This window comes from Apodemus sylvaticus, chromosome 1 (assembly GCF_947179515.1).
Source record: "Apodemus sylvaticus chromosome 1, mApoSyl1.1, whole genome shotgun sequence".
NCBI lineage: Eukaryota > Metazoa > Chordata > Mammalia > Rodentia > Muridae > Apodemus > Apodemus sylvaticus.
Window position 1 is genome coordinate 188,791,314 of NC_067472.1, and position 13,731 is coordinate 188,805,044.

At 57.5% G+C, this 13,731-nt stretch overlaps 2 protein-coding genes across 2 annotated transcripts in view; one reads left to right on the forward strand and one right to left on the reverse strand.

Moving 5' to 3' along the window:
* Bckdha (branched chain keto acid dehydrogenase E1 subunit alpha) overlaps positions 1 to 9,036 on the forward strand; it is a 27,218-nt gene extending 18,182 nt beyond the window's left edge. Inside the window, exons 4-9 of the mRNA XM_052168768.1 lie at positions 945 to 1,053; positions 5,749 to 5,910; positions 7,235 to 7,441; positions 7,558 to 7,699; positions 7,814 to 7,985; positions 8,534 to 9,036. Coding sequence (XP_052024728.1) covers positions 945 to 1,053; positions 5,749 to 5,910; positions 7,235 to 7,441; positions 7,558 to 7,699; positions 7,814 to 7,985; positions 8,534 to 8,704 — 963 coding nt within the window. The 3' untranslated portion in view covers positions 8,705 to 9,036. The remainder of the gene's footprint in view (positions 1 to 944; positions 1,054 to 5,748; positions 5,911 to 7,234; positions 7,442 to 7,557; positions 7,700 to 7,813; positions 7,986 to 8,533) is intronic.
* B3gnt8 (UDP-GlcNAc:betaGal beta-1,3-N-acetylglucosaminyltransferase 8) lies at positions 9,035 to 11,653 on the reverse strand. Its single transcript, XM_052168776.1, has 2 exons — positions 11,222 to 11,653; positions 9,035 to 10,881 (listed from the first exon to the last, which is right to left on the reverse strand). Exon 2 carries the CDS (start codon positions 10,847 to 10,849, stop codon positions 9,680 to 9,682), a length of 1,170 nt encoding a protein of 389 aa, XP_052024736.1. The 5' UTR covers positions 10,850 to 10,881; positions 11,222 to 11,653; the 3' UTR covers positions 9,035 to 9,679.
* Between the last annotated feature and the right edge of the window lie 2,078 nt (positions 11,654 to 13,731).

Consider the following 13,731-nt stretch of genomic DNA (forward strand, 5'->3'; position numbering starts at 1 on the left):
GTTGGACACCCACCCCGTGCCTCTGCTTCACCCTTTGTCACAGATTGGCCGGTGGCCTGTGCCTGTCGCCTCATGCTCACACGGTGGCTGCCACAGGTCCAGGCATCCTGGCTCTTTCAGGAAGCAGGAAGGAGATCGGGGTAGGGGTGGTGCCAGCAAGAGTCTCCCTTATCCAGAAAAGCAAATTCCATTAAAGCCTGGGACTAAAACTATCCTTGACCAACCACCTCTGGCTGGCAAGGGAGGCTGGGAAGCCCAGTGGTTTTCCAGGCCCAGGGCTAGAGAGGCTGAGCAAGTCTGGGTGAGCACTCTCCGAGCCATTAACTCAGCTTTTGAGGACTCTTAACACCTGTCCCTCTCCCTGTGTGTCCCTAGCTCCCAGACCAGGCCTGGTCCCTTTCTCCTGGCATTGTAGTCTCTCCTGTTTGCCATCCCTTCCCTGCAGAGCCACCTGAGGGATTCCAAGATCCAGGCATGGCTACGGCATCCCTGCAGAGGGATCTGAAGAACAGTCCAGATATACCTCTCTCCCCTCACCTCACTTGACCTTGTGACCCTTTGGCCTCGTGTCTTTCCTGGTCCTTCTGTCTAGGCCTTCCACCCGGCCTGCCTCTGCCCAGTGCACACCAGGCCATGTCCGGTCCACTTTAGGCTCTTGGCCCTCAGCTCTCTCTGTCCACCCGTTGCCCTTGGAGGCAGGAGCTCGTCGAGCCCAGCCCAGCACGGTGATGGCCCCAGTGGTGACTGACCATCACCAGACCAGCAGGATCTGGGGGAGGCGGACACACCTTTAACTCTAGCACCCAGGAAGCAGAGGCAGGCAGATCTCTGGGAGTCTGAGGGCTACAGAGAGACTCTGTCTCTACACATGAAACAAAGAAGGAAGGCAGGGTTCTGGTCAAGGACTGCCTTAACGATCCTGGGCCTCTGGTCCCTCACTCTAGGGCCGGATCTCCTTCTACATGACCAACTATGGCGAGGAGGGGACACACGTGGGCAGCGCCGCTGCCCTGGAGCGCACGGACCTGGTGTTTGGCCAGTACCGGGAGGCAGGTATGTCTGTTGGTAGTTTGCTCTGGGGTCTCCATTGAGTCCCACAACATGGCGCTGTGAAGGCCTCCAGCGCCCAAGAACCAGCATTGAAAGCAGGGCAGTTGAGGCTGTGACCAGGCAGGCCTCGCCCAGTGCTGCGAAGTGTGGGGTGGCTCCTCTTGCCAAGGTGATGAGGGCTCACAGCCCTCTCTGAGCCGCTATCTGCTCATCTCCGAGGCGGCAGTGAGGGGGTACCTGACTTGAACAGCTACTAGACAGACCCTGGGGATCGGCCTGGCTGAGGTCGTGAGGTCGTGGCATACTCTGTGGACACCTGTCTACCAGGACAGCACTTTTGGACTCCCCCAAGGAGGCTGTGGAAGGGCCTGAGCACAGTGTGGATCTCTTTTTTTTTTTTGGCAAGGGAGATGGATACAGAGGAAAGCAGGGAGCAGAGAGCAAGGCAAGGCCCTCTGAGAGCAGGGGGGGGTGGGGGGGGCGCGGGGCATGGCCTGGCAGCACAGCCCCTGTCTGGAATCCCTCAGTGAGGGCCGGCCGGGCAGGAGGCCTGCTGAGCTGGCCAGGAGATGTGTGTGGGGTCCAGAAATGAGGGCGCGCCTGGCAGCACCAGCCCGGCAGATCGCGAGCCTCACTAGGCCTGCCGTCTCGGGCAAGCTGCTTGGTCCTGCCGTCCTCTCTAAGGGTGTGCTCGCCCCGCTGGCTGCTGCAGTCAGGGGCGATTGGCGTGAAGCTGGCACGGGGCTGAGCACGTGGAGCTGGAGCCCTGTCATCGGAGCAGTCCAGGGACCCCTTTTCAGAAGCGGGTGCGGGGTGGCCAGGATGACTGTCGGGAGGCCTCTTTGGGTAAGCCGGACATCCAGCACACAGCTGGACCAGCCTCTGACCCCTCTTGTACTGGGTTGGGACACATTCTGTGACGGTCGAGGCTTGTCATCATGAGCCAGGAAAGCCAGGTTTCCAGGGCCCTGGGAACCCACCGTGAGCTCTTGCCTGTGTGGAGGCGATGGTGCAGGGAGAGGACTAAGGCCACCGTGTCCTGCTTCCCCGTGGGAGGGGAGAAGCCTGGCTTGCTCGGTAGCATGTGCTTGGGATCCCAGCTGTTGGAGCCGAGGCAGGAAGGCTACAAGTTTGAGACCAACCTCGGCTACATAGCAAGAAGCTGTCCTTAAAAACAGCCAACTCAAGAAACAAGCCACTGTGCTGTGAGGAGAGGAGAGGCCTCCATAGCGGCAGGTGGCCCTACTGGAGGTTCCTGGAGGCCAAGTCTCCAACTGCGTCAGAGCGTTCAGTCTGGTCCTCTTGGCACAGTGTGAGCACTGTGGAGCCGGGCCTGGCCTGGTTTGGGTGGCTTTGGAGGTCCCTTTCCCAGCCAGTGAGGCAGCTGTCCTTGTTCACTGTGAAGCCAGGCAGTCAGCAAGGAGAGCACGGTCCTGGGACCCAGGCCATCTGCTGCCGAGGAGCAGGGCTGGGCGTCCTCTTCACTGAGGTCTGGCCCAGTGACAGCCCTCTCTGTCACTCTGGCTGCCCTCCCAGACCATATCGGCCGTTCCCAGCTGTGGTGGTGACAGGAGTGTTGTTTGTTCAGGACCAAAGCAGCAGCAGGTGCGAGGCACAGCAGCGATGCCCATGGGACCTGCAGCTTCCTGGTGCTGGTTAGAGCTGCCTGGGTGTTGTCACGGCCAAGGCTGTCAGATTTGTTTATGTTTGGTGGAGGTGGAGATGGAGCCCAGGGCCTCACACATGCCAGGCAGGCCCTTTACCGTGAAGCCACACCCCAGCCTGGGACTGCGCATGCGAGCACCTTCTTCCTGCCCCTTGTGGTGGTCGTGCAGAAGCCGCTGTGCCTGGGCCTTATAAGTTTGTAGGAAGTCTCAAGGCAGACACACCCCTCTGCCACAGTTTCTTCTCCGTCACTGTGCAGTATAGCAAGGCCTTTTTGAATTTATTGTGGCCATCCAAAGACTTCTAACAGATTACTGTGAAGGCCAAGGCTTGGTGGCACTTATGGAAGCAGAGGCAGGACGATTGCCACAATTTCAAGGCCAGCCTGGCCTACATACACAGAAAATCCAGGCCTGCTGGTGTGGTGGTGTACACCTTTAATCCCAGAATTTGGGAGGTAGAGGCAGCAGATCTCTTTGAAGTCAGCCTAATCTACATAGTGAGTTCCTGGACAGCCAGGGCTACCAAGTGGAACCTGTCTTAAGAAACAATCATGTGACCCATTGCCTTGATTGTTGTTGTTATTGTTTTGAGACAAGGTCTCTAGGTGTAGCCAAGGCTGGTATGGAACTAACTTTGTAGGCCAGGTTGGCCTTGAACTCACTGAGCTCTCCCTGCCTGCCTCCCCAGGGGTAGTGAGCCACCCCAGCTTCATTAACTTTTCATATGAGGGACAACTCTGCAGTAAAGGCTTGGGAATGGCCAGTGCCAGACAGCTGCTTCAGAGTGAGCTCAGGCTCTGCTCTGGGAGAGCTCACGGGCATGAAGATGCTTCCATGAGCTCAGGCTCCGCGAGACTGTAGGATATCACAACCCACAGCGCTCTCCTGAGGCTGTGTGCCATGAAACACTTAGACCCATCCAGCCCTCTGACTTGTACGTGGATGCAAGTCGCCTTCGACGGAGATCTAACATCCATCCAGCAGGGCTTTCCCCCCATTAATTAATTAATTAGTTAATTCATTCATTCATTCATTCATTTATTCATTTTATATCCCAGTATCAGGCTTCCCCCACTCCTCCGGTTTCTCCCCTCACTATCTCCTTCCCCTCCCCTTCATCTCTGAGAAGGGGGAGGTCGCTCTAGGGTATCAGCCCACCCCGGCACATCAAGTCAGTGCAGGACTAGGCACAGCCTCTCCCACTGCGACCAGAGAAGCCAGCCCAGTTAGGGGAACAGGATCCACAGACAGGCAGCATCCAGGGTCAGCCCGACTGCAGTTGTTGGGGGGCTGCATGAAGAGCAAGCTGCACACCTGCCCCATGTGTCCAGGTTAGTCGTTCTGTTGGTCCTTCTGTAGGGTCCCTGTCCTCTTCAGGTCCCTCAGCCCTTCCCCCATCTCTTCCACAAGACTCTCCTCGCTCCATCTAAGGTTTGGCTGTGGGTGTCTTCATCTGTTTCAGTCAGCTGCTAGGTAGAGCCTCTCAGATGACAGCCATGCTGTGCTCCTGTCTACAAACAGAGAAGACTGCCATGAATAGTTTCGGGGACTGGTTCTTGCCCAAGGGATGCATCTCAGTTTGGGGCAGTCATGGGTTAGCCATGCCCTCCGTCTGCTCCATCTTTGTTCCTGCACATCTTGTAGGCATGACACACTTTGGGTCATGTTTTGTGGGTGGGTTTGTGTTCTCCCTCCACTGGGAGTCCACTTCAGGATCCATACCCCGCTGCCAGGAGACTCAGCTAGAGTCGTCCTACACACTCCTGGGCCCTCCCTCCCGCTGGCACAGGTCTCTGGCATTTCTTAGACCCCTCCCCCAAGGCCTTTATTTGAAGAAAAGGTTTCATTTCTATGAATAGATATGACCTTTCCTGTCGGCACAGGTGGAGGTGAATCAGTTTGAGACACAAATCTCACAGTTTCTCATTGGGAAGAAAGCCTTGGGCTGGAGCTGTATCAGTGGTAGAATATTTGCTGGCATGCCTGCCTGAGGTCCTGGGTTCCATGTCTAGCACTATAAAAAAGAAGGGAAAGGGGGATGTTGACAGCCTCAAGGGAAGGAGAGTCACATTCCCTCAGTGTTGTGGCCCATGGGCCGTTGGATGGCCCCCTGTATCTGTGAGCACAGGGGCAGGCACACAGGGACTTAGACAGCCGCTCACTGTGCAGACCAGGCTGGCCTTAAACTCTCTGAGATCTGCTTGTCTCTGACCCCAAGTGCTGGGATTGAAGGCTTGCGCCACCATGCCTGGCCAATGAGTTACTAAGAAAAAAGAAAAAGAAAACAACATGAAGTCTGGAGAATAGAGGGTGTTCCCAAAAGATTGGATGTGGGATCAGGGTGAGGGGTGAGGGGTGACTTAAACACCTCAGGTCCATGGATGAAATGACCAAGTAATTTTTGAAAAGCTACGTGTAGAGTGATGGTCTGATGGCTCCTCCTGCTGACCATGTGCCCTGAAGGCTGAAACCAGATTCTTGCAAAGACCTCACCTGCCATTTTCTGTGCAGGGCAGCCCTGTCATATGCAAAGTTCAGTTATGCCCCTTCAAAGACAAGTGTGGGTGGTACTAACATAAACCGTTCACCCTTGCTGGAGTTACCAAGCCACATTGGGTCAAACATAAGTCTCTCCTGAGATAGGTCGTGTCTATGGGACCTGCCTGTCCTTATGACCCCGAGTTTACCTACCTTCTACAGTGGCTCTTGGGTATCTTTTCACTAACAACATCATCTTGCTCTGTAGCCCTTGCTTACTTACCTCCAACTTGCAATCCTCCTGCCTTAGCCTCCAGAGTGCTGGGCTCAAAGGCCTGCCCTACCACACTGACCTGGCTACTGCCTTCTGGGTAGGACGTTCTGGGGAGGAGGCTTGTCCTGCCGCTCCTCCCAGCACTCCTCCCAGCACTGCTCCTCCCAGCACTGCTCCTCCCAGCACTGCTCCTCCCAGCACTGCTCCTCCCAGCACTCCTCCCAGCACTCCTCCCAGCACTGCTCCTCCCTCAGGCTCAGGGCAGCCTCCTCCTCGCAGGTGTGCTCATGTACCGGGACTACCCGCTGGAGCTGTTCATGGCCCAGTGCTACGGCAACGTGAGTGACCCCGGCAAGGGACGCCAGATGCCTGTTCACTACGGCTGCAAGGAGCGCCACTTCGTCACCATCTCCTCTCCACTGGCCACGCAGATCCCTCAGGGTGAGGACGTGTACTCTGAACCTCGTGCATGCAGTACCGGTGGCGTAGGTCTGTGGGCCCAGGCCTCCCGCCTGCTAGTTGAGTAGGGCCTTAGAGGTTAGAGCCTGACCTATGTGCAGGGCCCTCGCGGAGGGCGGCTCTGCTGTCTCCCCTCGTTAAGCAGCCGTGGGTCGCCATGACCATACTGAACTTCCCAAGCCAGCATGGCCAGGCATTGAGTCCTTGCCACACTCAAGACTGTCTGATGACACCGTCAGTGGTTGTGGGTAAACCTAGCAGGTATTATTATCCCTGTTACGGAGAACAGGAAGTTGAAACTGAAGAAGGAAGTGACTTACCAGGGACTAGAAGAAAAACTCCCTCACGGATACTTGTGGCTGCAGAGACCACCACGTTCAACCCTGCCCTGGCTAGCCTTGGTCCTCAAAGCCAAGTGGACGCCCCAGAGCTGGGGTGCCCTGAGGCTCCTGCATATTCCCGAGACTGCCAGGATGCTGGGCCTGTGCCCACACAGCACCAAGACTGAGGGTTGGCTCTCTTATGGCCTCCTGGGCCCAGAATCTGATAGGAAGCGTGTGACTCAGGGTAGCCTGGCTGTTGAGCTCGTCAGGGTGTGTGGCTTGTGTGGCTGCAGACCTCTGGGAGAGTGGCGGGAAGCAGAGCTCTTTATTAGGTCTACTACACGGTAAGGACAGAGTGCCCTCGTCAGCAGGTGTATGTGCAGGTGTCACCCTGGGCTTTCTGAACAAGAGAGACAAATGTCAGCCCTGTTGATACTGATGTTGGCTTGGGGGACAGCAGCAGGGAAGAGTGAAGAGACAGTACCTGGAATGACAGGAAAGGCAGCACAGAGCCATGTTTGGGGGCAGTGGCAGACGCATTGCAGGCGATTGACAGACAGACTAGAAGCAGTGTGGAAGCAAGCCGTGTGGGCACCTTGAGGCCATCATGTGCTTAGTAATGACTTGACCAGGGGACTAAGGGTGGGGGACGCTGAGCAGTGTGGCCCAGTGGCCTTTCCTATTCCAAGCTTTGGCCCACAGTGGCCTGAGAGCCCAGAGTTAGGATGGAATCTGCCAGACTCACACTGTAGGAGTCCCTGGCTGTGGCTTGGCCCTGGTGTGGAAGGTGAGATCTGGCTGTCCTCTGAAGGTGGTCTAAATGTAAGTATGACAGACTGGAGTCAAGGGTCATGCACCCTGGATACCTGGAGACAACTTTCCAAGCCCGAGGAGAAGTGTGCGTGTGCGTGTGCGTGTGTGTGTGAGGGTGTGTGAGGGGGCAGGGTACTCCTCCTCACACCCTCATCCATGTTCCCATGCAGCGGTCGGGGCAGCCTATGCTGCCAAGCGGGCCAATGCCAACCAGATTGTGATCTGTTACTTTGGCGAGGGGGCAGCCAGTGAAGGGGATGCCCACGCTGGCTTCAATTTTGCTGCCACCCTGGAGTGTCCCATCATCTTCTTCTGCCGGAACAATGGCTATGCCATCTCCACACCAACCTCTGAGCAGTACCGTGGGGATGGCATAGGTAAGCGCCCTTCTCTCGCTGCCCTCCTTCCTGCTCTCTCCTGGATGGTGTGACCCTTCACTCTTCCCCTTTCTTCCCCTCCCTGAGTCCTGACTGGCACCCTCTCTGTCCTGCAGCGGCTCGGGGCCCTGGGTATGGCATCATGTCAATTCGTGTGGATGGCAACGATGTGTTTGCGGTGTACAATGCCACTAAGGAGGCCCGACGACGGGCTGTGGCTGAGAACCAGCCTTTCCTCATCGAGGCCATGACCTACAGGTACTCATCTCCCTCCATCCCTGTAGTGCACACCTCTGACAAGCTCTGTCAGTGCCCGCACACATGGCCTGTCGCCCTGGCCCCCAGCTGATGCTCGTCTCCTCCCCTGAGCAGGATTGGACACCACAGCACCAGTGACGACAGCTCAGCGTACCGGTCAGTGGATGAGGTCAACTACTGGGACAAGCAGGACCACCCGATCTCGAGGCTGAGGCAATACCTGCTGAACCAGGGTTGGTGGGATGAGGAGCAGGAGAAGGCCTGGCGGAAGCAGTCACGAAAGAAGGTGAGGGCCCATTGGAGCCCCAGGGTGAGCTCCCGCTGGCTTCTGCGCAGGGAGAACTCCGGGAGAACAGTGATAAGGATCGGGTGTTCACACTGACCCGTGCAAGCACTGTCCCCATTGTGGCCCCTGGAGCCAAGCCGCCTGGACCACATGGCCTCAATGACTCTCCACAGTGGAACCCGGGACCGGTCATCTCTAAGTTCCTGGGGTATCCGTTTTATAACGCAGTCCATGTAAAGTGCATTGTCCTACCTGGGCTGGAGGGAATGTCATCCTCTGTGACAGAGCCTGGTCTGGCCTCAGGCTGCCCCGTGGTCACTGGCTCAGCTCTGACTCCATTGCCCTGAGGAGACCTTTCCTCCTCTGCATCCTGTCCCTCCATTGTAGAGCTGCTCAGTGCAGTGCCAGGTCCCTGCAGGCCAGAGCTGGGGGTCTGGACTGTTCACTAACACCAGGCTGAGGCCTCCGTGGGGAGGCTGGACCATGGCGTGTGGTAGGGAGAGGGCAGGGTGAAGGGGCAGCCACTTCTCACTCCCTCGTGTGTCCAGGTCATGGAGGCCTTTGAGCAGGCCGAGCGGAAGCTGAAGCCAAAGCCAAGCCTCCTCTTCTCCGACGTGTACCAGGAGATGCCCGCCCAGCTCCGCAGGCAGCAGGAGGCGCTGGCCCGGCACCTGCAGACTTACGGGGAGCACTATCCCCTGGACCACTTTGACAAGTGAGGCCCAGCCACCACGAGGTGGTCCAGCTGAGTGGAGCAGGGGTACCAGCAGGGTGCTACCCCTCGGCTCGTCAGCGCTGCGAACACGCTGAGCAGCCAGGGTTGCCCTCCAGCCTGTCATGGGGTGACCTCTGTTCCTGCTCCCCCAGGCCACTTCACTGGGGCACCATGTTTGCAGTCACTGCTGCAGCTCCGTCACTCCCTTCACCTGTTACAGTGCCTTTGAGGGGTGGGTGGGACCGGGGCCAGGGAAGACCCTCTGGGCAGGGTGGCCCTGGATTTGCCCAGAGAAATAGCTAATTGGCAGAGTAAGTAAACCACAACTGCCTTTGACTCTGCTTCCTCTGGTCTCTGCTTCCTCAAGTTTGGGGCTGGGGTGTGTATGTGGCGGGAGGGGAGAGCCCAGTATGGCTGATTCGCTTTGCGGCTGCGGCAGGGGCCGGGGAGGGGGCTGTTATTTGTTATTTATCTACACAGTAACTGACTGGAGCTTGTGATCTTATTTTAGTTTCTAGTTCTGGGATTATAGGAGTATATAGCACCACACCAGCCTTTGGGGACAGCCTGGCCTCTTCAGGCAGAAAGGTGTGGAAATACCTACTTCTGTAAATGTTCCCAGGCTAGAGAGCAGCCTTAGCACACGGCCCTCCAGAGAGAGCCCTCCAGTGCGCTGGTTGATGCGTGATGTCCAATGAAGGGTCCAGGGTGCTCCTGGAACCTGCCATGCTGGGCTGGGAAGTGCCGTGCATGCGTGCGTGAGGGTAGAGGGGCAGCACCATCTGCCTTTCCTGTAGGGTCCCACGGAAGAAGAAATAGCTCCTGGCCTCAGAGTAGGAAGGACACATTTTTCAAAATCAGAAAGTAGATAAACACAGTCTGCCATCTTGCCTGGCCTGCCCATTCTTGGCTGAGAAGGGTTTAGGAGGGACTCAGGCCAGGTCAGCACCCCATCCCCACCCCAGCTTGTCTCTGGGGATCAGCACCGGAGCTCTGGGACCCACAGATGTCTCCAGAGCCAAATGGTGTCCTGGGGGCTCACTGGATGCACCAGGAGCAGGCCTCGTACAGCGCAGGGGTCCCTGGTACGTTCTGCTGGCCAGGCTGTGAGGAAGCCTGGATGGGCACGGGGTGCTAAGCCCAGGGCCCGGAAACAGAAACCAGTGTAGACATCGTCAAAGGGGAAGGGTGCCACACGAGCTGCTGCCTGCAGCAGCCAGGGAGCCAGGCGTCCTGAGATGACGTAGCCACCTCCACTCGCATAGGCTGGGTAGTCGCCTTCGAAGAAGGTCTTGGGCACATAGAAGGGTCCTCCAGGCTTGCGAAGCGGTTTGGCCTGGGTGAAGACCTCACCCAGGTAGAGGCTGCGGGCCCAGGCGGGTGGCAGAGTCTGCAGGTGCTCCAGCAGGGCTGGGATGTGCACAAAGGCATCATCCTGAACCTGCAGGACAAAACTGACATCAGGGCAGTGGTGGCTCAGCCAGGTCAGCAGCAGCAGGTCTTTGAGTGTCCGGTTGTAGGGGACGTCCAGGAAGTCCCAGAGCAGCAGGTCACCGTAACGCCGGCTCTCCCACGTCACCAGTGATCTTAAGTCAGGCCCCCCCATTCCTAGTGGGGACCCCAGCAGGAAGAGCAACCGGGTCCCAGCGACTGGGCTGCCCCAGGTCTCCCTCACGGCCTGTCGTGCTGCAAAGTGTCCTGGTTCTGACTTGACAGCCAGTAGCAAGTAGGGTACATCCTTATCAGAGCAGCTGGCCACAGGGCCACCTTCTCCTGCAGGCGGCCATAGCGGGAAGCTCCTACAGGCTGCAGACAGCAAGAAGCGCCGGAGGTCCTGGGGGTACAGGACAAAGTCTGAGATCTCCGAGGCAGCGGTAGCCCCCCAAGTCTGACAGTCCGTCCTGGGCAGGACGCCCAGTTGCCGCTGCTGCTGGTTCCAGTAAGCAGAGGATAGTGGGCCAGTCTGACCCAGGCGTGCTGAGAGGTTGGTGGGCAGGGTGGGCTCAGCATTGGGTGGTGTGGGACTGGGCAGAGCGCCCCGGGGTTCAGCCTTTTTCAGCCAGGACTCGGACGTCCACTCGATGTATACTTTGAGGCCCAGGAGTGTGAGCAGTGCTGACAGGCAGAGCTGGCACTTGCGGCAACGCATGACCCGGCCCAGGGAAAGGGCCACCAGTGGGGCTGCAAGAGTTACAAGGAGCCACAGAAGTCTTTAGGGTGCAGGGGGATCTCCGAAGAGTGCCCAGCAAAGCTGGGGCAAGCAGCCTAGGTCTTCCTCAGTTCCAGTAATGGCTTCTGAGACCCTGACCCTAGGCAGGCTGACCCAAAGTGCCCAACTGTTACCCTAGACGGAACGCCGCCTCCCTCCGACCCCCCATTCTTTCCCTTTCCTGTAGTCAAGATATATCTATTTGCAATATCGCTCCAGCGCTGTTCCTACCCCCTTTCCCTCGGTCCTGTCTCTTCTGGAGTCCCAGCTTCCCGGGGAAACTCCTTTTTACCTTCTTGGAAACCTACCTACCTCCTCCAGTAACCCCACCCCAGGGCCTGGGGCCCCAGGTACCTCTGGGGTCAGCTTCCGCCAGCTCTGGGGGTCCTTGGGCAAGCCCTGCCCGGCCACCCTCCTCGCAGCCGTGCGTCCTCGGGCTGCCGGCCCAGCCCGCGCTGCGAGTCTGGAGGGGCGGGCGGTCGAAGGGGAGGCGAGCGGGAGGGCCCCTGGGGCCGGGAGGAGCCGGGGCGGGGCCGGGAAGGGGAGGCAGACGGGGAGACGCGCCCTGGCGAGTTAGGGCTGGTTTTCTGGTGAGACAGCGGGAAAGGTTTAGGGGTGGCCAAAGCCGCGGACCTGCGAGGGAGGTCCCAACGAGCAAAGAGACGGGAGGCTAAGGGGCTGACTAGTTCGAGGCCACCGCTTGAAAGCGTTGTGACCTCTGTGAGCGGGTGTGTGTGTGTGTGTGGGGGGGGTGTTTGCAGGGGCCGCGAGTGGGTGGAGGGATCAAAGATGGCAGGTAACTAGAAGAGCAGAGAAAGGGGGAGGCAGGAGAAAGATGCACAGGTGGAAGAGGTCAGAACAGAGCCTGACTAACCAGGGAATGATGGGAGGAGGACCTAGAGAGGAAAGGAAGGATCTGGGAGAGCAGAGAGGCCGTTCGAGCGCAGTAGACGGCGGCGGTGAGGTGAGCTGCACTGAGAGCCCCGAGTTAGGGGCCTGCACCTCCTCCAACTTGTGCAAGAACCACCTCCATCCGCTGGGAGCGGCCCCGCCCTATGATGCTCTGGGCTTTACGCCCCACCCCTGGGGCAGGAGTGTGTCTGACTCTGTTTACATCCCGGCCCTAGGGCCTCTGCTGTGGAGTTTTTTGCCAGCAGTCTGGGGAGGCCAGCAGGTAGGGCCTTCTTATATCTCCCGGGACCGAGGTTGGGAGGAAGCCCGCTGCTCCCCACCCCCGAAGCCCCGGTTGACCCTTTGCAGCCTACCTGGTTTGGAGGACTGTCCAGATATAAAAGGAACTCAGTGTACCAGCGCCCACAGTCTGTTATCTTTCCAGCCCTGATTTCCTCCCTCCAAGTTTGAATAATGGAGCCCGTGGGAACAGATGGAGGAAGAGAGTGGGGAGGAAATGGTGAACGTTAATGGAATAAGTGCGAGCTAGGGTGAGGAAGATAGCCAAGGGCCAGGCTGCGCCAAGCCCAGCCCAGCCTAGGCCTCCAAGCCAGCGAGCAAGCGAAGCTCTACAGGCTCACCTCCCTCAGGGCGCAGAAGGCTCCACGACTGATACCTGCCTCCTGGGGCCTTAAAGTCTCCCAGGAAGCCGGGCTGCTGTGCGGCCTGCGTCCAACCAGAACGCGTCCGCCACACAGCTGCTGGAACCGGGAGGGCTCACTAGAAAGCTGTGATGTACAAGAACATGAGACCAAGTAATGAAGGGTCAGGGCTTGAAGAGTATTTTGGGGAGACCATAGTTTGGGACATTTTCATCATCCAGTTCCATGTCAGACCAGGGGTTTTTGTAGATTTTTGCCTTTATTAACTGAAGGGTACTGTTGGTTCATGTTCCAGTCAGTCAACCAGCTAACCAGAGAGAAAGTACTGATTAGTATCGGTAGCTGTGTGCGTGATACCACTGAGCTGTGCTACCCCATCTCGTTCTTACCAGCTGGAGCCCAGCAAACCCTGCTCTCTCCAAGCTGTGGAGCAAGTGGGTTTGATCCTAGGTTTTACAGACTTGTTAGCAATAGACTAACAAGAGGACACTCTTTAATATGTATTATACATTCACATATCTGTGCATATATGTATTTGAGATGGAATTTCACACTATATAGCCCTGGCTGCCCTGGAACTTGCTATGTAGACAGATCTGAGGGCTTTCTGGAATCTTGAGAATGATGGGCGTATGGGGCTGGAGAGAGTGCTCAGTGGTTAAGGGCATAGTTTGCTCTGAGGACCTAGGTCCCCAGAACCCACAGCTCATAACCACCTATAACTCCAGTTCCAGGGGATCCAGTGCCACCTTCTGGCTACTACGGGCCCTGTGGCCAATGTGTTACATCCAACACACATAAAAATAAATTAATCTTTAATACTAGGCATTCCTTTCAAAGCCAAGGTCCAGGCGAGGTCATCACCAGGTGGTTCTGGTGGCTCCTTGGTATCGGCAAGAACCGTCAAGTGGGTGGGGACAGGGGTCAAGGCCTGACTGAGTCTGGCTCCATTCCATGAATGAACTTCTGGGGCTATCATGGGAGCTCTGACACATGCAACCCCCCCACCAGCACTCAAGGGTGCTCCCCAAACTCCCAGCACCCACAGCATCTCTGCAGCCACAGCTGCTGGCACAGCGGCTATGGGTGCGTGCCGCAGTTGACCGCTGTTGGCATCCACCACAGGTCGTCTGGGATGCCATGCGTGACAGGGTTGATGGCACCCTGTGTTTATTTTTTCAGCAAGGACTTACTGCTATGCTCACGTACAAAGGCCCAGTCCTCCCAAATCCATCTTGAATCTTTACCCCCAGAACTTTGCATTTGGTG